The sequence below is a fragment of the Montipora capricornis genome, chromosome 1 (assembly GCF_036669925.1).
Source record: "Montipora capricornis isolate CH-2021 chromosome 1, ASM3666992v2, whole genome shotgun sequence".
In the NCBI taxonomy this organism is placed as follows: domain Eukaryota; kingdom Metazoa; phylum Cnidaria; class Anthozoa; order Scleractinia; family Acroporidae; genus Montipora; species Montipora capricornis.
This window is the reverse complement of record NC_090883.1, coordinates 31,891,038-31,914,175: the sequence shown is the minus strand read 5'-3', so window position 1 is coordinate 31,914,175 and position 23,138 is coordinate 31,891,038. Positions and strand designations below refer to the sequence as shown.

Genomic DNA, 23,138 nt, shown 5'->3' with positions numbered 1-23,138 from the left:
CTCAGGGCTGTCAACTCTCCCGGATAATCCGGGGGACTTCATATTTTGGACTGAATCTCCAGATCTCAAGATTATGATCCGAAATCTCCTGATTAATCGCCAAAGTTTGTCATTTCTAGTGAGAATCGACTTTCACAACAATAAAATTTCAAATACTTTGTGTTTTTTTAGTTATTTTAACATCTGTAATAACAAAATTCAAACGATTATTTTCCTCAAACGCTGATAAACCGTTTTGCATGCATTGCTATTGATGAATTGCAATTTGAGCAATATAATGTGATTGGTCGGAAATGAAACAATCAAATCAAATGTTGAAATGCCAATGACAACTTTCTCGCACGTTTTTTGACTGTTGCCTAGGTTATGTGATAGTGTACTTTCATTTTGCGCAAAAGACGCAATATGATGTCATAGAAATGACGTCACAAGTGTTATGACATCATCTATCATCCCACACCAGTCAATTTTCAATATTTGAAGAGTTTGGGGGTTGACAGCCCTGGATTCCTGTATTGTAATCTACTGTCAAAGATATATCATTCCAAAAGAAATTTATGTTTTAATTTGTGTCTATAAAGACACTCTGAATTGAAAGTACTTAGTATCCATACTTATAATATAGTTAACCCATTGACACCTGAACCAGCCTAGACTATCGTCACTGATGAGTAAAATCGTCTGGCGTTAGACAGAGTAAAATCTATCTCACTCCTAGGAGATAATGAATGGTTTAACGTACTAGACAATAATTTGCAAGTAAACTTCATTGTTGTGGTAAATGCAAAGAATTTTTTTCTTATCAAAATACATTAAACTTTCTCATGTACCTTTGTTATGTTGTCTTCATCAGTCCAATTATGGAAGCCTTTGGCAATGCAAAGACAGTTTACAACAACAATTCGAGCAGATTTGGAAAGTTTATTCAAGTTACTTTCAACTCAAAAGGACGAATGGATGGTGGGAAAGTCCAGGATTGTATCCTTTGGTCATAATTTCTTGTACGAGTTTGAAGGTGTTTTTTTTGTGATGCATGTAACAGCACTTGCCACTGAACTCGGGGAAGAGCATGAACAAGTGGGAGACCCATTGGGGGCACTTCCCCTAGTTTGCTAGGAGTCGATTTTGATAAGCGACTCCAGTTTTCCTGCAAACTGGAGTACCCGTAGAAAAACCCTCGGAGTCAGGTTGAGACTGACACGAACTTTAAATTAAACCCACTTACCATTGCAGAGGCAGGAGACACGGTTGATGACCACTACGCCAGCCTTACTTGAACCTCTGGCTCTGTTTACTGTTTACGTCCTTTTGTTACTTTTGTCCTATGCTATCCACTAGGCCCAGTTGTTGGAAAGCCGATTAACTTAAACCAGGATTAGTGAAAACTAAAAAAATTGTTTTGCTTATTTTTGTTTTGCAAGAGTGACTTCTTCTAATGTAAAGTTTTTCCAAATATCAGTGTTGAACAGCATTTGGGAGTAGAGAAATTAACTCCTTGGTTAATTTTTAATCTGGGATTAGCGTTAATCGCCTTTTGAACAACTGGGCCCTGGAGTTTAAGGCTCCTACACTCAAGATATTCCTAGTGGTAAAAATAGTATAATTATAAGAATGAAGAAAGAAGACAACAATGGTGGTCTACATTTTTACAAGTCATGTTATGTGTAGGATGGGAGTGAGAACTGTGAGCTGCTTACAATAATGAAGTTAATGTCTCAAATAAAGAAAGTTTAGTTTTTTGAAAGTAGGTTTTGTGGTTAGCTAAAGGGATGGGACACAAGTATAATAGCTCAGACTTCTTATGGCTTACCAAGGCCTTTTGCCACAATACTTCTAGTTTTAATTTATTAATTTGAACGGTTTACAGTATACTTTGCATTATTTAAACCTTGACTTGTTAATCTTACATTGTTACACAAAAAGTCCTCCTTGAAAAGGTAAAAATGCAAAATAATTCATTCACTTGCTCACAAACTGGTGTTTGATATCTTTAATTTAAACACACAGTACTGATTAAGTATACAAAATATATATGATTGGGTAAAGAATATCTCCATTGCATTGTTCATTACTACTGTTCACGTAATATATTTCAAAAACAAGTCCAAGTGTTTCATGTGCTCATGAAGCATGATCGAGGCACCAGATTTTGAAATGGCTTCAGAATCAGAGCCTATTTTTTTTTTAATAAAGTGGAAAACAAATAGCAAAAAAATCACATGTAAAAAATAATTATTATTAATTTTGTTGGTCAGTGTAATGACAGATGTTTTTGTGTTTTTTCACAAGTTCGGCTTTTTATTTAAAGTCTCTTGCATTGACCTCCTCGGTTGCAATTTTGAGAAATGCAAGAAGCAGCTATGGATAAGTTTTCTTGGTTTTGACTGCCAAAAAGTTGCAATTTCCAGAATGAGTACTGTAATCCACAAAATTAATAAACAGTTGTTTAAGTACTGCCTTCTTTGGCTAATCGATTTCCAAACACACATGTTTGGATATTCAAACACTGCATTTTTTACTGGGTATCAAAGTAGGTACATGTGACCTAAATATGCATTGGATTATCATTTTCATGGATTTTAATGGCTTTGAGAAATTACCAGTATAATTATATTATTGAATATTGTACTGCTTTTTTCTCTGACACAACCCCCTACTCTCTACCCTAATCTTGGTTTTTTAGGTCAGAGAGTTGCACTCTAAAAAGAACATTATTGGGGCTAAGAGGTTGTGACAGAAAGGGAAGGTTACGCAATAGTGAAAATGTTCTCTGTTATCACAAACATACATGTACATGTTGCACTTTTAAACCCTTTTTTCAGAATCGAGTTGTGAGACAAAATCCAGGAGAAAGAAACTATCACATGTTTTATGCTCTTTTGGCTGGTGCATCTGAAGAGCAAAGAAGTAAGTTACTCACTTGCAATATCTTATTAAAATATTAAGTTTTTAGTGCGGAAATAAAGTTGTTTGAATCCATAAGTAACAATTTTGAGGAAGCACGAAGATGCATTCTCTAAAATTCCGTACAATTCATGACAGTATAATTCCTCCAGGTATACAGCTGTAGGCAGCGATCCATTATCCATCTTGAACCACTTGAAATGACTGCACAAAATTATACATGTATTTTTCTTGACTTGGCTGTCATCCTCATCATTATGAAGACATGGATGAATGAATCAGTGACAAATTAATGATCCATGAACAATAATATTATTATCAAAATTTAATAATCCTTATTCTAAATTTAATTTAGGATTAAAGTACAGTAATTTAACCATTTCACCCCTGAGGGTTTCCCAATTGACATCGTAAAATCCTCTGGTGAAAGTAAGAGGAACATTTCTAACTACCCGCTGTTCTTCAGGAGGAAAACAGTCAATCTGTGTAGATCATGTAGAGTGCAGGAGAAGTTAAAGCTGTTATACTTTTTGGTAAAGTCAGGTCAAGTCAAGTCAGTCAAGTCAAGTCAAGTCAACTCACTGGAGGCCTGAAACTACATGAACTTGAAATTTGTTCAACTTTTCTGTTGCACAGATCTCCTGCTACTCAGTCCACCTGAGAAATATCACTACCTCAAACAGAGTGCTTGCTATGGTGATCCATCGATAAATGATGCCGAGGATTTTAACAACGTTTTGGTATGACTACTTCATGTCAGCCCCTGTACTCAGAAAATGGTCAAAGAAGTCTTAAACCTCATTATTGATGCCATATTTGAGTGGGATGACTGTTCATTTAATTATCACTTCTTTCTTGTAAAACTTGAAGCTCCATAGCGGCATTAGAGTAGTTGTAAGAGCACTCACCTTCCGCCAGTGCATGCGGGGTTTCATTCCTTGACATGATTATCTTGAAGTATGTATGCTGATCACTGTTATGCTCCTTAATTGCACTTTACTATTACCTATAAATCCATTTTTTTTTATCATTTATCATCAGACTAGTATACTGTACTTGATCTATCATATGTTTTTCTTTCTGTCAGAATGCCATGAAAGTGATGTGCCTGACTGAAGAAGAGATTTCAGATGTTCTTCAGGTCATTGCCGCAGTCCTTCAACTTGGCAACGTGCACTTCATTGCTGCTGGTGGTGCCCAAGTTGCAGAGAAAACCAGTATGTTTTCAACTCAACATGTGTGTATTGTTTTGTGCCTGATGTACATGTAAATTCAAGATGTCACGCAGGCATACACTGGTACAACATTTGTTACAAAATTAAATAAGAAATGAAAATAATAATAATGCACAGTTGCACTATAACTGCCAAAAATGTGTTTTTCTTTTTCAAATCTTTACATGTAGTTTTAGAAAATTTGGCGAATCTTCTTCGTGTGGACATTTATCAGCTGATGGATGCTTTGACCCAAAAGTCTATGATTCTCAGAGGAGAAGAAATACTGTCACCTTTGTCAGTGGAGCAGGTGTGTGTGTGTATTATTACTAATCTATAAACCAAGTAAAGACAACATGTAATATTTTTTCCCTGCAAGTTACATGTATAAGCAGGTTTCTGATCTTTTTTTTCCAACATTTTAACCCATTGACTTAGCTGGGCCCCCTTCTGATGAGTTAAACAACGTCTGGAATTAGACAGTGTCCACCTGAGAAATCTACGCATTTCCACTACCCTCTCGATCCTAAGAAAATACTCGCAGAAGGCTCTATCCACAAAGACACCACTTACCAGGGGAGTGACAGGCAAGACTTTTACCGACACGGAAAAAAAAAAAAACTAAAAAAAAAAAAAAATGAAAACAAACAAACTAAACGCAGACCTCGACTGGGTTTGCCATGAGGCAACCCAGTAAAAAGCCTACTAAGGGTAGTAGGGTAGTTTTAAAAGGGTATTAAAGGGTAGTTTTGAGTGGACTTGATGGGAGGCGCGATGGCCTCATGGTTAGTGTGCTCGACTCCGGAGCGAGTGGTCCGGGTTCGGGTCCTGGCCGGGGACATTGTGTTGTGTTCTTGGGCAAGACACTTTACTCCCACGGTGCCTCTCTTCACCCAGGTGTATAAATGGGTACCGGCGTAATGCTGGGGGTAACCCTGCGATAGACTAGCATCCCATCCGTGGGGGAGTTAAAAAATACTCCTAGTCGCTTAATGCTACGGAAACCGGGTATAAACACCGGTGTGTTGGGTCATTGGCTCGGAAAGCGCTTACCTTACCTTACCTTTGAGTGGACTTAGAGGTTGTTAATGAAGAAAAATATTGCTTTTAAATGGGCAATGCAGAATCAAGAATCTAAAATTAATGCGCACAGCCATCATCTTTTATAAATACACTGTAGGATAGTATGTGCACTCTCGTTGGTCAATAGCTGTGTTTAGATGAGAGTATGGAAACACGGCTGTAACATCACAAATTTTGATTGGTTGTATGCTGTCAGACATGCGTTTTGATTGGCTGGTAGGAAATATGAGCATGTGTCAAGAAAATCTGTCTCGGGCTTGCATAACTGTCTCAAATTCTCCCAACTCCCCCTCGTGTTTAGATGAGGCTATGGAAACACGGAAAACATTCTCTATTGCTTAAATAGTAATACTTTTTGTTTCTTATTTTAATTTTCTCGTTAGCACATGCTGTCCATACCTACCAGCAAATATCACCTCCTACTTTGTAGTCTTACTGTAGCTGTCCTATGGTTATCAAAACCTATATTCCATTGTAATTTCTCCTGCCAGCATTCCACTATTGAAACTTTCTGACACCCCTGTTGATGCAATAAGCATTTAAATTCCAGGATTTTTATGCTGATCCTTGTAGGTTTCTTCCATGACATATTAAGTTATTCAAGGGCACCTTTTTTTGGAATTGCGTTCTCTCATTTTACGATGCACCATCATATACAGTGTTTTCATTGATGAAATGAAATACTGTGTTGTAGGCGTTGGACTCCAGGGACTCCATGGCTATGAATCTTTATGCCTGTACTTTTAAATGGCTGATCAACAAAATTAACCAGAGAATCCAAGGAAGTCAGAGCTATTCATCCATTGGTGTACTTGACATTTTTGGATTTGAGAATTTCGATGTAAGTAAATTAATTAAATTTTGTAGTACAATAATCATGAGTCTTTAGAGAATTATGACACATGAAAGCAATAGACTTGGACTTTAATTTGAGAAATGTGAAAACCTTGCACAAGATCACTCAAGCTGGAGGCAAACCCTGAACAAGAACCTCAGGATGAGAAAGGAGAAACTCCAAATGACTTTAGACGAAAAAGTAACATAGCGTAAGGCAAATCAAGAACAACATAAAGGCAGTGACTACAAGTGCAGAAGCTGTGGAAAGGACTGCCATTCCTGCGTCGGTCTTCACACTTGTAACCAACTGATGCCAGAGAGGGGAGAGAATGATAATTAGGATAATTCAAGGACTGCATACATAATCTATTGACATGTAAAAACTAGCGCTATTTAAGTTAATTAAACTTGCGATGTTTCGGTGACCTCATGACACCATTATCAAATAGTTGGAAATAAATATGCAAATCTGTTTGCACGTTCAGCTGTGTTCTTAAGACCACTAACTACTTTTTTGTGGAATAGTTTATCTGTATCTTTGACATACATGCTTCATACTCAGTGACTGAAGTGCATTATTTTTCCTTGTATTCCTTGACATGTACAGAAAAAAAAGTCTGATTTTATATCTGACTCATTTGAATTAGGTCAACAGGTTTGAGCAGTTCAATATCAACTATGCCAATGAAAAACTGCAACAGTATTTTAACAAGCACATATTTTCACTGGAACAACTTGAATACAACAGGTAATATTATTGGTTCATGCTGGAGCATGCTTGTTATGTAATATTATATGGAGTTGAAATCTTGATCCTTTGAAAGGTCACACTAACGCTAACGTCAGGTCAGTAAGCTATATGAAGATATAATTATTAGGCTTAAGGTCAATATTTAAAGTTCAGGGTTTTATGAGCATTTTTAGAGTGATAACCTATGATCTCATTTGTTACCTGTGCAATAAAATGCCCACACTGGTCATTCTTAGATTTATATTAACTCTTAAAGGGTAGACGGTTGAAGGTTTTATTAAAACTCTCTTCTGGATTCTTTTTGACAGAGAAGGTTTGGAGTGGACAGATATTGACTGGGTGGATAATGGAGAATGTTTAGATCTCATTGAAAAGGTAAGGCAAGCCTTTTCAAAGGCTTAGTTATTGAGGATTAATTGAAAAAGACTGTGTAGATATAGATCAGTTAGCAGAGCAAGTGCTGCGCAAAGTAAGTAAGTAATTTTATTTATTGGCGGTAACATGGGGAGTGGTCACCCAGTATCCAGATCCAGAGGCACAGATGAAAACCGCTCGACCAATAAGTTACAACTCACTTACTACATAAAATATAATAATTAAATTATAAACCTACTAGATAAAAGATTACAGAGTAAGATAAAAATTTGCCGAAAAGAAAAAAAAACAAAGAAAACTATAAGATACATTTCCTACTTTACTTTTTTTATTAGTAAAATTGCTGGACAGAGTGTGCAGATTTAGTAGACAGTGGTGAACTTTTCCATATAATGTGCAATAATATAAGAAAATGAGTTGTGCCTAAAAAAGATTATTATAAGATGGTTGTAGAACGTTAACTCTACTACCCCGTAGGTCGTAGTTAGTAACCCAAGGCATAAAAAATTTTGAAATACAACTAGGGCCTTGCATCCTAAAACTTAAACTAAATCCCGTTAGTTAAGCCTGGATTATTTAGGTCTGCTTACAACTAAACAGTTGTTGATCTTTCTAACTTTCATTTCAGTGTCAAAATTATTTACTTTTTATTTGCGTAGAAACTCGGTGTGCTTGCTTTGATTGATGAGGAAAGTAACTTTCCTAAAGGAACTGATGAATCCATGTTGGACAAGCTGCATTCAAGTCATGAGGTTTACTTCTTTTCTTGCCATTCGTTTGTTTCACCTTAAGATGATTCGCCTGCAATCAAGTCGTTTCGCCAACACAATGTTTGCGCACACTTAGTGGGCAAATGATCTTGAGGGCGCAGGCCAAAACATCTCAGAACATTACTTTTTACAAGCAAAACTGTTCATTCCACGTTCCGGATACAAAGCCGGTCTAATAAACGGGCTAAAAACTCAGAACGTACAGTAATAAAATTAAAAAGAATTCACTGAATTGAAAAACATTTCGATTGGATCCTTCTACGTTCTTCAGTTTGAATCGTGGTGAGTGGTTACATAGTGGTCACATGACCGATGAGTGGTCTTGTGACAAAAGCGCACTGCATTATGGATGTTCTCAAGTTCCAACACCTCTTCCCTGTTGGGGAGGGGTTGTGTGACCGTGATAATTATAGCCTCCTTGATCTTCCTTTTGACACAGGGTAACGCCTTTTACATAAAACCACGTGTTGCAAATACAAAGTTTGGAATCAAACATTACGCTGGAGAGGTAAGTAAATTTCCTTAACTTTTAAATTTTTGTCCGTTTTATTTTGGATTAGTAGCTTCGTGGCACTAGTAGATGTAAGCAATTTTGGTGAAACTTTCTGTCTCGGTTGTCAGGTATTCTACAGTACAAAAGGTTTCCTGGAGAAAAACAGGTGACGTTTATTTTAACATTGTAAGAGTGACATTTGTTGAATCTTGCTGAATCCATTTTTTTAATGGCTCATCTCTGATCTGCCATGCCTGAAAGTTTTTACGAAAATTTTTTTTTTTAAACAGAGATGCCTTTCGTGACGAGATTCTTAACGTTCTCATGGAAAGCAGGTATGATGATGAAACAAGCAAATACATGTAACTGATATATTGTACTTATATGAAAATGGACGCAAGGAATGCAGCTTAAAACGGATTGTGCTAATACAATTGGAGTTCTCGTCTTCGTTTACGTGAGTTGCGATCTTAGTGTAAGCCGCACTCAATTAGCGAAAGCTACTGGTTAAACAATTCTGATCTTTTTAATTTAGTCTCCAAGGTAATTCTGCGATTGGTTCATTTTACCTCACTTCACTCGAAAATTGACTTGGAAATCTCATGCTTCATTCGTTACCCAATTAGATGTAAAGCTAAGCCATTTGTCACTTGCTCGGTGCAGTCTGAAGAAATTCAATGTTTTCTTACTGCATCGCTGGGTGGGTGTATTTTCCTTTCATTTTTATTGTCTCATTTGAATTTGTGAGTGTGTTGTCAATCGGATTGGCTGAAGTGAAAATTTCCATTTTGTTTCAATGCATCCATAACTGCGGCCTGATGTCTTTGTAGTGTTTCTGACACCTGTCAATCAGCGACTCCTCCCATGTGACTAAGTTCGGGTTTTGAGATCATTAAATGGGAGAATTATTTTGTTTGTGTTCAGAAACTTTGTTTCAGTGCCTGTCAAGATTTTCAAACACCAGTCTCTAGGAAAGGTAGAATATTTCCTGGCCCTCCTTCTCTTGTAAGGTTTAGCCTTCCACCTTTCGTTTGATAGATCAGATTTTATTTATGACATTGTCGAGCCTATGAAGCCATCCATTCCTGCCGCCGGAACCAAGAAAACTTCAAGGAAAAGGCCCACAGTCAGCTCACAATTCAAGGTTTGTTCCCTTAAAGTTTACCTTTCTTTAGGAGCTTATAACAAGGAGAATACAACTCCAATATACCGGTCGTTGTCACGGGATTTGTCACCTTTCTCTCTGACCAAGGGCTGACGCTCGAAACGTCAAGTATCACATGACCATTTCGCGGGCTCTAGTTTAGGTCAGCTGTTTTTTTTAAGTTAACCGCTGACCAGGTACTCGGTTTCGATTGGATCGCAGGGCAACGAAAGATACCAATGATCAGAGAAACAGAATGCCAACTTAGAGAATTCCAACTAGTCGGAGGCAAACCAGTTGGTTGGTTACAAGAGCAGCTACATGTACCAGGATCAAATTTAGCTTGGTCTCACAATGGATCTTGAACCTGGGATCTCCTGATCTCAAAGCTAGCGCTCTAACCACGCGGTCACGCTGCCTCCTTAAATTTCGAGGCGAAAATGGCAAGATTTTTTTGTGGCGTGAGGAGGAGAGATTATTCAAAGAAATGAAATAATTGAGGTTAATTACATCCCATTTTTGTATTCTCTCGTTTTTTGTTGGATAAATTTTTTATTTTGGTTGCAGACGTCATTGGCATCTCTAATGAGCACACTGAGTCAATCGCATCCATACTTTGTACGCTGTGTGAAACCCAATGAGAAAAAGGTAAGGAAATATAACCCTTCGATCAATCGCCGAGTTATAATGTGGCTTGACTTTGAGTTTTGAGAGTAGGTAATCATTTGTTTGGTTTACGTTTTCCCGATTCCATGTTTATTTTCTTTGTAGCTCCCACAGTCTTTCAACCCGAAAGTTGTCCTCAGTCAGCTTCGGTATTCAGGAATGTTGGAGACTGTGAGGATCAGGCGAGCTGGTTTTCCAGTTAGACGAATTTACAAAGACTTTTTGTTCAGGTACCTTGTGTTACAAAAAAATCACAGCCTTGCCATTCTCTCTCTCTCTCTGTGATGTACTTTGTTTGAAGATGACCGTTTAATTAGTTGTTTTCTAAATGTGTTTTACTCGCCAGATACAAGGTTCTTCTCCGTGGAAAGACGAGATCAGGAGATAACAGTGATTGCACGTTGCTTCTTCAAGAGTTTGACCCTGAAAAACAGTCATTTAAACTAGGGAAAACAAAGGTACGATATTTTTAAAATGCAAAGATTGTTGCTAGTGCACATGCTATTTTTTGTTTCCGTAAAAGATCATTAATGTAGCAGTTCTCGTAATATTTCAATGAATCGTTGAGGTTAAGAACGGGTAAGGAGGCATATTTGAATAAGGAGTAAAGGAAAGGTATGGAAGTAGTACTTTTAAAGAAGAAAAAGATCTTCAGACCAGAATTGGGTCGACAATTATTATTCGAAACCCAAAACTTTTCGTACGCAATGCTCTGTGATAAGTACGACATTGGGTCGGTATCCAAATGTCTTTTATCAGTGAAGACACTTTCTTAATGTGAAACGTTTTCCTTTTGAAGTTTTTTTTGGCCTAATTCGAAGTCGTTAGCATGTAAAATACGCGCAGCCCCTTCAAACTAAATAGACTACGTCCATCAATGCTCAAAATAGCATTTACTAATGTAATGGCCACAGTCTACCCTATCAAAATCTATTTGTACTAGATTAGGTTGTATCATAAACTTGGTATTTTTATTGTATCGATGTTATTTTCATGGTTTCCCGTTTTTAACAGGTTTTCATGAAGGACAACTTGGAGTACAGGGTGGAGCGTGAAAGAAACGCTCAGCTTGAAGCTGTTGCCATATTGATCAAGAGGAGAATCATGGGATACCTGCAGAGAAAGAAGTATCTGAAGATTCGTGAAGACATCATTAAAATACAAAAGAACTACAAGGTACTTTGTGGACTACGCAAGATACCAAAATGTGAAACGCACCAACGGCACATGCAGGGCTATTGTTTTTGTGCATTAAATATTTTGATTTTTAGTGTTCTCCTAGACGTCGTTGGGTCGTCTTCGCTTAAGCTCCCAAATATACTTACAAGAACAGGGACAACTTAGTTTTTGCGCAAACGTTACGCCTTTTACTATCGCCATCTCCAATGCTATGAGTGGCGAAAAGAACTCGCAAGAATATACATAGTCTGAATGGAAATTGAATTGGCATGTACATAATAATGGAGGCCACAATGATGATAGTTACTCTTGCAAGTTAATGGCATTACTCGCCCCACTAAAAATGGTAAGAATAGTGGCCGAAAGTGGCTAAAAAGGGACAGTAAGTGGCCCAAACGTGTTTACACAAAGTGTCATCTAAGCAGTCTAAATTCCGTTTATAATTTGATAAACAATGTTTTCCTTCCGATTTAGGCGCATTTCTACCACAAGAAATACATCAATATGCGATTAGCTGCTATAGTCATTCAGAAGGTAAGATCATTGTCTGTGGTAACATGGATTTATTTATTTGACGTATAAAGAAAGGGAGGTACATGTTCCACTCGAGTGCTTTAAGTAAAGAATAGTTGGTTGGGATGGGTTACAAATGATTCATCAAGTCTACATAAAACGATAAATATATGTGCGTGCTGTGTTAAGTAGCACGAAGCTTACCACTTAAGCTTCCCGTGAGCCATGTCTCCTGGAGCTGGAAACAACGATTCAGTTTATGTCGTCTCTAGTTATCATTAAAAAAGTGGACTATTTTCAAACACATTAGTTAAAGACGCTTGAAAAATGAAAATCAAATGGTCCTGTATAATTTTTCGAGTCAACCTGACTTCATGCAGCTATGTGCGAAAGAAAAGTGCAGGATTTGAAGGACTTTAAGCACAAAACTTCATTTGCCCTTGTATGACTTGCCGGAAAAAGTTTGGGTTATGTAGCAGCTGTCGTAACGCATAAATGTGATTGTCTCGCTGCCCTAGCCAAAAACAAAAGACTAAACAATAGAAACTGCTTACAATACCAAAGAACAATTTTGCTACACTACTGAAAAGTTTTGGTGAACTTTTTTCGACAATTAACAAGTTATCTCTAGGAAAAAAGGCAAAGAAAATCTCAGAATTGCCGGGAACATGTTATTCACATGGTCACTGTTGCCGTGCGCGCTGAATCTTTCTGTTATCTGAGTGGATGACCAACGTTTGCTCGAAGAAAGCATTTTAAACTTGCGTGTTTTGTTACATCACCTCAGTTTGAAAGAGGAAGGACTGCACGGGCACTTCTCAGAAGACTGCTGGAGGAGAAAAGAATCGAAGAAGAGCGACTAAGAAGGGAACGTGAAGAGGAAGAACGAAGGAAAGAAGAGGAGAGACAAAGGTAAAATGAAAGCTATTTGGAAGAAGGGTCCATGTATTAGCGAACGTTAGATTTAAACGCGAGTACACTGAAGAGAAAGAGTTTTTTCTGTTGTGGGCATGCGAATTAGGTTTGGAGGTCAAAATTTACTTAGTGCGCCTGCTCAGAACTGATCTTTTGTGTTTCATTATAAAGGTCTGTGATTATGAGAATTGGGTTTGTGCAATGATGAGAACAGGATTGGTGCACTGATGAGAGCAGGGTTAGCGCAATGGTGAGATTAGGGTTGGTAGAATAGTTTGAACGGGGTTGGTGCAATGATGTGAGCAGGGGTGGTGCAATGATGTGAGAAGGGTTACTGCAATGGTGCGAGCAGGGTTAGCATAATGGTGAGAATAAGGTTGGATCAATTCCCTTAGTCCCATATGGGTGGGTCGAATACCTTTCTGGTGAACAACCCTCACTGGAAGTGGGCAAAAAACAGATACTGTGGCAGACGGACATTCAGTTACGTCATCTTTCCTGTTACGACGCCTTGTCCTAGTCAATATTTCTGCATGTAAACCAAACGAAAAGAAACTTTCTTTCGCCATGATCTTTTATCTCTCCCAACATGTAAAAAGTTCCTAACTTTGAGTAAATCATGATATGCAAGTCTGCGAGCAACTTCCCCTCCCAGTGTTGTGGAGGCCTTCATATCAGTTTAATACCTGGTTTGTCCTCTCTTGCAGAGAAATGGAGAGACTCGAACAGGAGAGAAAGATCCAAGAGCTTGAGGAGTTGCGCCGCAAGGTAAGATCACTCCATGGGTTGTTAGGGAGGCGGCATTACAAGTCCAGTCGTTGAAGCGTTGAATTTGCAGATGCCACAAAAAAAAATTACAGTGGTCAAACTCTGCTTTGTGCATGTGTCACGTGTTCGTTGTTCGCTTGATGATATAATCACTTCTTCTTTCTAAAAGGCCGACGAGGAAGCACGACAAAGGAGAGAAGAGGAAGAGGAAAGACTTAGAAAAGAAGAAGAACAGAGACAAGCTGTGCTGGCAAAGGCTCGGGCCTTGGAAGAGGCTAGGAGACTGGAGGAAGAAGCCAAAAGGAAGGCAGAGGAGGAAGCGCGCAGAAAGGTACGTATTTGACGTAATTATTTTGATGATGAAGGCGGTGATAATCATGATGGTTATGGCGATGATAATGTTAAAAAAACCTTCAACTAGAACTTTGTGCATTTCTCGCATTTCCTATTTTATTGCACTCGAAGTGGTTCCCTTTATTTTTTCTGCAACACCTTTGGTGTTGTGTTTTTCCGGCTAAAACACGCGAACTAAAGATTTGACCGCACCGAAACTACCCTGCGAGCAGAGTCTATTTCGATCTTCCTAGATAAGTCGGGAAGAGGAAAGTAGCCTCTGCTCGCCGCCTGCAAATTTTGTGTTGAGCATGCGTTAAAAATTTTAATGTATTCGGTGTCAGTCACGCGTGACCAGTAGCCACAAAACTACAAAACGAAAACAAACAGTCGGGATATTTTCCAACAACTCTCGCAAACACACGACAATCAAGGAATCATTTCATTGGAAACTCAAAATAGGCCATACTCTTAAAATGCCATTTTATTTTTTTTCCTGAAACATTCATGCGCTTCTGTCAGACTAGTTTCTGTAACCGACACATAGGAAAACCTCATGGGAATTCTAACAGTTAAAATTGCCAAGCTGTTGTAAATTTCAAAACATTGATGACGCGTGGCGATTGATCATGCGCAAAAAGTAAAAAAAAAAAAACAGGTTTGACAAGTCGAAACTTGACTGACTCATCCAATTCTTTGGATGAGCGGCAAGTCAAAGAATGTGGAGGCGGCGAGCAGAGTCTAGTTTCCCCTTCCCGACTGATCTAAGAAGATGGAAAGAGACTCTGCTCGCAGGGTACACCGAAACAGAAACAAACATCAAAAAGACAAAACAAAAAACAGTAAGATGACGCATTTATAAAACTGAAAGTCAGGGATTTGTTACCCTGAACTCGTCGAATGATAATTTTACTTGAAAATCCCTCGAGGCTTTTCTTCTCGGGTAAATGTTTGTGTTAAACAACAACAGTAAACACTTAATGACTGGTCCCGAGGGAAACAGTTCATTTTATTTCCCGAGAATCTCATTCTTTCCCCGAGGCGCAGCCGAGGGAAACATTGAGATTCGAGGGAAACAAAATGAACTGTTTCCTGAGGAACCAGTCATGAAGTGATTTGTTATATAACACAAAAAGAAAAACGTGCAACGGTGGTCGTCGGTCAGCATTAGCGGGAAACAGTGCACTGTTACCCTCTGACGTCATAGATTTTGCACTGTTGCCCTCTCAGAGGCGGGAAACAGTTTTATTGTTAGATGTCATGTGACCTCGAAGTAACCAATGAGAGCGGGCGCTGCTGGGGGAAAAAATCAGCTATATAACAACAATCATTAGATAGTTTATGGTCAAAAACACTGTTGTGTAAAGAATTCTGTACTCCAGTGCTAGAATTACTATACATTTTACGGTGGCCATTACACTGGAGTTGTCACGGCACAAACAAACCTCTCGCTGTACGGGCAAAGACGTAGCACTAATTAAAAATAGAAGTGTCAACAATATCTTTCGTTTTCGTGTAACTTTGTCTCATCTCAGCCTCTAAGTTCTTATAAACAAAGGCTTTTATGAAAAAGTCCGCTGTTTCCAGTTGAATTTCTCATGATTTGTTTTCAAGCAGGCAGAGGAAGAGAAAAGACTCAGAGAAGAAGAAGAAGCAAGGTAAAGTGGTTGCAAAAGTCACCCCGTTTAAAGCTTTGGACAAAAATAGGTTTACTTTTAAGGCAATCAATTACAGCCTCGAAGGTGTGAACTTTAACTTGACTTCCTAATTTTGAGACTATGTAGCTAGAGCGGTTTAACCCCATTAAATAACCCGATCAACGCGTTATTGCATTGATCAAGGACTCCAAAGTGGATCATGCATTGTTATTTCCCTTCTTTGAAAAGCGATCAATATAGTTTCCAAGTGGCAGCACTTAGTCACTTGATTCCTCTAAAACGATATACTACAAAGGATTTGTTTAAAGTGGGTTTTGTGACATCAAGAATAAACGAGGTCTTCGCATGAAGACAATGATTGCTTTTGCTTAGACCTTGATTACTTGGCGTATCACGAAACCACTATCCAATATTCTTTTAGAAAAAAATATTATTCCTTTCTGTTACCGGCAGAAAGAAAGCAGAGGAAGAAGAAAGATTACGCAAAGAAGCAGAGGCTGAAGCAGCCGCACAGATTGCTGAATTGGATAGACAGCTTAAGGTACACACGTGACTTAGAGCGGCCAGTAATGGATTGTCAAAAGTAATGGTGAGATTAAACTAACGATAATTGCAACGCCACAAAACGTTATCCTCTCGAATAATGATAATAATGATGATTTTTTTTTATGTATCAACTGTGGACACTATACATAAAGTCGATTTAGCTCAAATGAAAAAAACCTCTCTGAGCAGAGTAAAGAGTCAACAAAATCAACCCACATATGACGCCGAGTCTGGGAATCGAACCCGGGCCACATTTTCAGGAAGCGAGTGCTCTTGCCACTGCGCCAGCCCTACTCCTTAAGGGCGATAAAACCGTAGGCCCCGTCTCACAACTCTTCAATGATCTTAAAATTCCGTTGGACATTAAAGAATACACACACTCTTTCCAAAACGTAGGGTGCTGAGTTCCCAGTTCTGTTCTTTCCACAAAAAAAGTGGCCAGCTTGGCGATGATCTGTCAAAGAGTATTGTGGTGCACGGGGCCACCTTAACAGAAACAGCCAAAAGTCAAGCGGACTTTGCTGAGTGCTGGAACATGTAGATGTAGAATACGAAGACCCGCTAAAGCGAAGCTATTAGGATGCTTAAAAGCACGCCACGTATTGGGTCGTGTCGTACCTCATTGAACGGGTCTCAGGATTGGCCAAAAGAATAGTGGAGCGAACAATGATAACAATTGATTTAGCACAGAAAACAATAGGAAGTACGACACTATACAGGGCTCCAATGAAATATAGTGTTCAGCAAGAGGTACGACTCTACCCCACGTTTTAGACCCGCGGAAGGAATTCGGAAGTGAACATTTCGCATTCCGGAACAATAGTGTCTCTTAGATAGATTTTTAAACTAATCCTCTCTCATGGAGAAAAGATACTTAGCAATGTAAATGTGGTTATATGAAGACGAGTTAAAAGGGAAAACTTGTCACTTCCGGTTGCTGTCCGTGGCAAAAAAACCGGCGTCGCGGGTGTGAGTTCCCTATTGTTGACATCTCTTATTGTAACGACTGTGCCAACCAGAGTCTTATTTGCTGTCGAAACAAAGGGTTTCTTTTCTTCAAGTGGTTTGCATATTCGAATAACAAAAACGTTGTTTGTAAATAGAGCACGTTTCAATCGGGTGTCGTAAAACCAAAACCAAAGTACTTACTTTGGCCCATAAAAAAGGACGGAAACAATCCAGTAAACGAATCAAAACTCGAAGTAATAACACGTAGCCGACACAAAGCGCGGGAAAATGTGCACATTGGTTGAAAAAGTGGGGCGAGAACTTTGAACCAATCACTGAGTGAAGTAATGAAAAACCAAAACAATTCGCTCATTACTTTCGACACTCAATTGAATTGAAAACCGCTCTAAGTATCTGTCAATTAAAAGGAGACACTTCGTTGTGTGCCTGTGCAAAACAGAAACGAAACTCGTTGAGGATATTTCTGTTGGCAATAAAAATTCCCGGGAATCATAGAAATAAGAACGACAAACGACATCTTTCATTATTTCGGGCACATTGCTGTTAAAAGCAGTTTTCTCTTTTTTAATGTCGTGTGGGTTTCTCTTGCCACTTTTAGCTAGAAGACAGTGACGAAGAAGAAGACGATGTTGAAGAGACCTGGGACAGACCGCCGAGTTTGTATGACACGCAAGATCTACCACTCAGGGAAGGATACCTAATGATGAGAGGTTTGTGTAAGAAAAGAGACACTGTTCCAAATACTTTTGGTACTTTCTACAACGGTCGATGCAGTGTATGAATTGTCTCACATTGAAAGTAAATGACCCCCACTCCAAGAACATTTGGTGATGGGTGGTACACGTGTGGTACACGTGTGGCGTTTCTGAGATTGTTTGGGTGGACAGTAAGTACACGCTTGCATTCGTCTTCGACCACAAACTCGTTCTATTGGAAAAAACGAAAGAAAATGCTAATTTCCAAAGCTATTGAATGCAAGACTGAACCTGATTTTCAATTATAGATGTTTAAAATGTAAAGCGCCCGTGGAAAGGTTGGGAAACTAGTTGCTTGACTTTGACAATTTGTAGCCGCTTGACTTTGCAGAGCCCGCAGACCAGCTAGACACATTGTCCATCAGGACCCACGTAGATAAACGACCATCTTGTCTCCATGATTTAGCTAGGCATTGGTGGATTACGCTTCATTCCAGCCCACTCATAGAGCATGGACCGTTAACTATTGTTTCCCACCTTTTGGAGGTGTATAGTTTATTCTCCTTTGTGGTGACGTGTGGAAACTATTAGTTCTTGCCGCATTGAGGCATCAATGGACAATCGTCGTCCTTATTGTTATCGCTAATCGTTATCGGTGTCATTATTATGTCTGTCAGGTGGTCTGTTAAGTTTGTGGAAGAAACACTGGTGTGTGTTACGTGATGATACCTTCATGTGGTTCAGAGGAAAGCAGGTGTGACTCAGCTCTTCAGGTTGCAGAATCGCCTTTATGAAATCGTCATGTACTTAAAGCACTCGTATGACTTTTTTTTATTTTTCTATTCACGAATGAGGGCCCATGCACGAATATAGTCCATACTGAGTATATGAGTCCAAGGCTTTCAAGGAAAATTTCACGATTTGGCCCTCATTTCTATTTGCACTCAAGGCAGACTTTAAAACAAACTGAATTTTGATTTTTCGCTTAAAAGCATCGAAGTCTTTTTGGAACATTGTTTTAGTGATCGTGGGCAATTCCGAGTCGTTACAGGTATGGATTTGCGGTAAACGGCGAAGTTCGGGCTAAAATTTGCTGTTTACTCATAATCAATAAAGAAATATTTGATTTCAGGTCGTATAAAATAAGCTAGAATAAGTGGATTTAAAGGTGTCATTACAAGAATCAGTCTTTCGTTTGCTTGTCTGCCGTTGACGGGAAAGGGGAAGCTTAATTGAGCCGTTGTTTGTGTCCTACCGTATCCCTAATGGTATTTAGAAGTAATATATGGCATTCAATGTTTCAGGACGCACTTAAGTGTGGCTGGTTGATGAAGAAAGGTGGCGGCACCACAACCCTCTCTAGGTAAAGTGAAGCACTAAATAATGTTGTTATATAGCTCAATTTTTCTCCCAGCAGCGCGCGCTCTCATTGGTTACTTCGAGGTCACATGACATCTAACAATAATACTGTTTGCCGCCAAAAGTCTCTGAGCGGGCAACAGTGCAAAATCTGTGACGTCAGAGGGTAACAGTGCACAGTTACCCGCGATTGTTGACCGACGGCCTCCGTTGCTGTTTCCGTTGCAAGTTCTTTTGTGCTATATAACAAATCACTTAATGACTGGTCCCTCGGGAAACAGTTCATTTTGTTTCCTGAGGATCTCTTTGTTTCCCCGAGGCGCAGTTTCCCTCGGGACCAGTCATTAAGTGTTTACTGTTGTTATTTAATGAAAATGCTTGGAACCCGCCAGTGACATGGGAGTTCTTATCTCCGGATGAGAAAAAGTCTCAAGAAGCCGTCCCTTTGTTAGGGAATGACGAGAAGGAAGTCTCGTTAACAGTTGCCACAATCTCTTATGATAAAATATCCAATAAATGTTTCACTGTGTCCATATTTTCTTTCTTATGTATTTCAGACGTAATTGGAAGCGTCGGTGGTTTGTTCTGAAGGACAATATTCTAACGTACCATGAAACCGACGTGGAGGGAGCAAAATCTCTTGGAACCATTGACATCAGAAATGCAATGTACGTTGATCACTTGTAAACTGACTTAAAAACTAAATTGACAAAATGAAAGAGAAAAAAACAGGCGGAGTGTAGTCTTTTTCAAGAGGCTCTAATTTTGGTAAACTTCCTCATTTTAGTAGCTCCTATTGCCATAGCAACAGTCGCAATGGTAACATTGGCTTGTATGTTGCAAATAGGCCCGCAAGGCGTGCACGGGTTTCTTTACCACCGTGACGTTCAATCTGAATCAGCGTGTAGAAGTAGCTCGGTGGGCCAAAATCTGTCACAGCACATTTTTTTTCAAACAGTAGTCACTTACAGTTTTTAATTTTGAGCAACTATGAAATTAGGTTCCAAATCGTTTTGACTTTTCTTGCAGACGCATAGTTGACGATGGTGTGAAAGAAAATGGATTTAGCATTATTACTGAAAACAGAACGTACCATGTTATAGCAGAGAACACAAATGATTGGAAGTGAGTGGCATTTTATTTTGTTTGTCCTTATTTCTTCAATAAAAGCGTGAACGTGGAAAATGTCATTTCTTTTCGTGAGTACATCTGCATCTACTTGCAACATTTGTGCGTCAACTGGAAGAAGCCGTAAAAAAAAAAAACTTGTGTGTTGGCCAGTGAAGCCCGACATTTCGTTTCGTCGAAAACAAAAACTATCAGCAGAATAGCCCTTATTCACGATAGCCGCCATGTTGGTTTTTAAATTGTCATGCAAATTAGCCATGTGTTATGCTGGGGGGCAAACAATGGAATAAAGGCAAATTGCGGAACATCGGCTCGTCGAAATATTGAATTAACATTGGTAAAAGTACATTTTGGAATTTAGAATTAATTAGCTTTTATAATAATTTTCTATCTTTTGATTGCCTCCGACATTTTGACTGTCTACATAGTTATCTGCTCATTTTTCACTAAAAAAACATCGAAGTAACTTGTGTAATCATTCTGTTTTACTACTTAGGTGATAAACATTCAATGAACGTGAAACAAATCATATTTGTAGCTAAGATGTTCGTTATAACCTCTCGAACTTGTGTTGTTTGCGCCCTCAGAAATGTGTGGCTAATTTGCATGATAAAGGCAAATCCAGCATAGCGGCTATCGTGAATAAGATCTATTGAAAGAAACGAGATGAAGTCCTGTTTTGAATAAGCATCACGAGGTGTCCTCTTACCGTTCTCCTCAACTTTTAAGTCACTCGTGTCTGGTGAAAACGCGTATGCGTCACATAATGTCCCGTCCCCTAACTTGACTCAGATCCTCGCGAGGAAACTTGAACGGTAACGAAAACTGTAACTTAAGAATAAAACCAACGCTGATGGCAACTCTATTGTTGTAAATGCGGAACTCAACGTGATGATTACTGACGCCGGTTAAAATTAGGACGAAGAGAGCGGAGAACTTCTTCCCGTTTAGATATTTCAATTATTATTATTATTATTATTATTTATTATTATTATTATTATTAGTTGTTGATTCTATTATTTTAGTATTACACTTTTAAATCCTAGCTCGTTAATTCAGTTTTTTCACTGCAAGAGGGTTCTTAATAAACTATTTTAAAAAAATTAAGCGTTCACCTCATTTTTCTGAGGTTAACGTTCAGTTATATCAAACTTTTGCTGACTATACATAGGTATAGTTTTAAATTCCATACAGAGACTCTTCACTGATCAATGAAAAAAGCCTCTCGTATTATACGAAACCTACAGTCCCATGGAAACCAACAACTCCCACCATTGTTGGGATGCAATGGACGCAACATTGTTGAGAGTTGTTGGCCAACAATGTTGCAATGGTCGCACCATTGTTGAGAGTTGTTGGCCAACAATGTTGCAATGGATGTAACTATGTTTGGAGTTGTTGGCCAACAATGTTGCAATGGATGTAACTATGTTGGGAGTTGTTGGCCAACAATGTTGCAATGGACGCAACTATGTTGGGAGTTGTTGGCCAACTATGTTGCAATGGACGCAACATTGTTGAGAGTTGTTGGCCAACAATGTTGCAATGGTCGCACCATTGTTGAGAGTTGTTGGCCAACAATGTTGCAATGGTCGCACCATTGTTGAGAGTTGTTGGCCAACAATGTTGCAATGGACGCAACTATGTTGGGAGATGTTGGCCAACAACGTTGCAATGGATGCAATGCAACATTGTTGAGAGTTGATGGCCAACAATGTTGCGTCCGTTTGCACGCAGCTAAAAGTAACTCTTGTTTTTCGTTTTTCAGTCACTGGTTTAACATTCTAAATCGTGTGCACCGAGCAACTGATGAAGAATTGAAAGGAATGAGAGAGGAATCAGCAAATGTCAAGCATGCAGCGGTATGCGCCAATATTGTTAATGGACCATATGCGCGATGACCTTTGACCAGCAAATTTCACCACCGAGCCTCGTTTGCACAAAATTATTCACATAATTTGGACATGCAATACTGTTCGCACTTGGGTTTCCTGTTCAAGTTTGCTGCTGTGGGATTTAGCTCATGCTAAAATTTACAAGTTTTCATTTTCGAATTCGAGGCTTGGTGGTGAACTGATTAGCTAGTCAGGCGCCCTATTAGGGACATTTGCCATCGCGTTTTCAAAGTCGACCGCAAACCTCAAACCTCGGTTAGCTGTTAGCGGTTTTGAGTTTGAGGTTCGGCATTTGGCGGAAAAAAACGCGCCATGTTGGATTATTGTTTTACTTTACGTGTTTTAATTCAACCGAGCCAGCATCCTCAAGGCTGTGTGAATGATCAGCAAAAATGTGTTTATTCAAGAGTTAAAGCATTTACGAACATAACTTATCACTTTAAACGTGATTCCCTACGGAATTTTAAGGTGAAAAGCGATGCGGTAAATCACTAACCGCAAGAAGATTATCCAGCTGTCAAAACTTGAACCGGAAACTGCAAACTCGACCGCAAGGCCATGTCACGTGACAGTCACAGTTTTACCGTATGTCGTTTTCCGAAAAAGACACGGTGCTTAATGTCTCTATTCGGTCTTTTGTTTCGCGTTTACCACAAACAGCATACCTCGGGCATATTTATTCCTGTTTTTCCCAAAACGCATTAAAACTAATCTGATCAATTTAAACGGATTTCTTGCATGTTAGCCTCAGCTATCGAGCAAGAAAAGAGCTATTGCCATTTTTCCAAACGCAAATCTTAATCTCTCAAATGTGACAACTCTCAATTGTGACAACTTCAGAATGTTGGATGTCTTTCTTTTGTTGTTTCCGTTTAGGGCACTATTGACGTAGCCATGATTGAGTCCTGTACCCCTGGAGGAGTTGCCAACAAGTAAGACGGAC

General features: G+C 39.0%; 1 protein-coding gene across 2 annotated transcripts in view; it reads left to right on the top strand.

Moving 5' to 3' along the window:
* The window catches only part of LOC138038825 (unconventional myosin-X-like), a 60,850-nt gene that overhangs the window by 8,205 nt on the left and 29,507 nt on the right, over window positions 1–23,138 (top strand). Inside the window, exons 6-36 of one of the 2 annotated variants that reach the window (XM_068884897.1) lie at window positions 854–978; window positions 1,924–1,937; window positions 2,823–2,907; window positions 3,541–3,644; window positions 3,992–4,121; window positions 4,310–4,428; window positions 5,896–6,042; window positions 6,686–6,786; window positions 7,098–7,164; window positions 7,824–7,916; window positions 8,374–8,442; window positions 8,556–8,593; window positions 8,718–8,762; window positions 9,466–9,571; window positions 10,139–10,219; window positions 10,343–10,467; window positions 10,584–10,695; window positions 11,252–11,413; window positions 11,891–11,950; window positions 12,717–12,841; window positions 13,552–13,612; window positions 13,782–13,943; window positions 15,563–15,603; window positions 16,057–16,144; window positions 17,717–17,828; window positions 18,491–18,567; window positions 19,118–19,176; window positions 19,730–19,840; window positions 20,202–20,297; window positions 22,069–22,162; window positions 23,072–23,127. In XM_068884897.1, the coding sequence (XP_068740998.1) occupies window positions 854–978; window positions 1,924–1,937; window positions 2,823–2,907; window positions 3,541–3,644; window positions 3,992–4,121; window positions 4,310–4,428; window positions 5,896–6,042; window positions 6,686–6,786; window positions 7,098–7,164; window positions 7,824–7,916; window positions 8,374–8,442; window positions 8,556–8,593; window positions 8,718–8,762; window positions 9,466–9,571; window positions 10,139–10,219; window positions 10,343–10,467; window positions 10,584–10,695; window positions 11,252–11,413; window positions 11,891–11,950; window positions 12,717–12,841; window positions 13,552–13,612; window positions 13,782–13,943; window positions 15,563–15,603; window positions 16,057–16,144; window positions 17,717–17,828; window positions 18,491–18,567; window positions 19,118–19,176; window positions 19,730–19,840; window positions 20,202–20,297; window positions 22,069–22,162; window positions 23,072–23,127 (2,865 nt within the window). Of the gene's footprint in view, window positions 1–853; window positions 979–1,923; window positions 1,938–2,822; window positions 2,908–3,540; window positions 3,645–3,991; window positions 4,122–4,309; window positions 4,429–5,895; window positions 6,043–6,685; window positions 6,787–7,097; window positions 7,165–7,823; window positions 7,917–8,373; window positions 8,443–8,555; window positions 8,594–8,717; window positions 8,763–9,465; window positions 9,572–10,138; window positions 10,220–10,342; window positions 10,468–10,583; window positions 10,696–11,251; window positions 11,414–11,890; window positions 11,951–12,716; window positions 12,842–13,551; window positions 13,613–13,781; window positions 13,944–15,559; window positions 15,604–16,056; window positions 16,145–17,716; window positions 17,829–18,490; window positions 18,568–19,117; window positions 19,177–19,729; window positions 19,841–20,201; window positions 20,298–22,068; window positions 22,163–23,071; window positions 23,128–23,138 lie in introns of those variants that run through there. The other variant, XM_068884892.1, reaches the window with a different exon arrangement.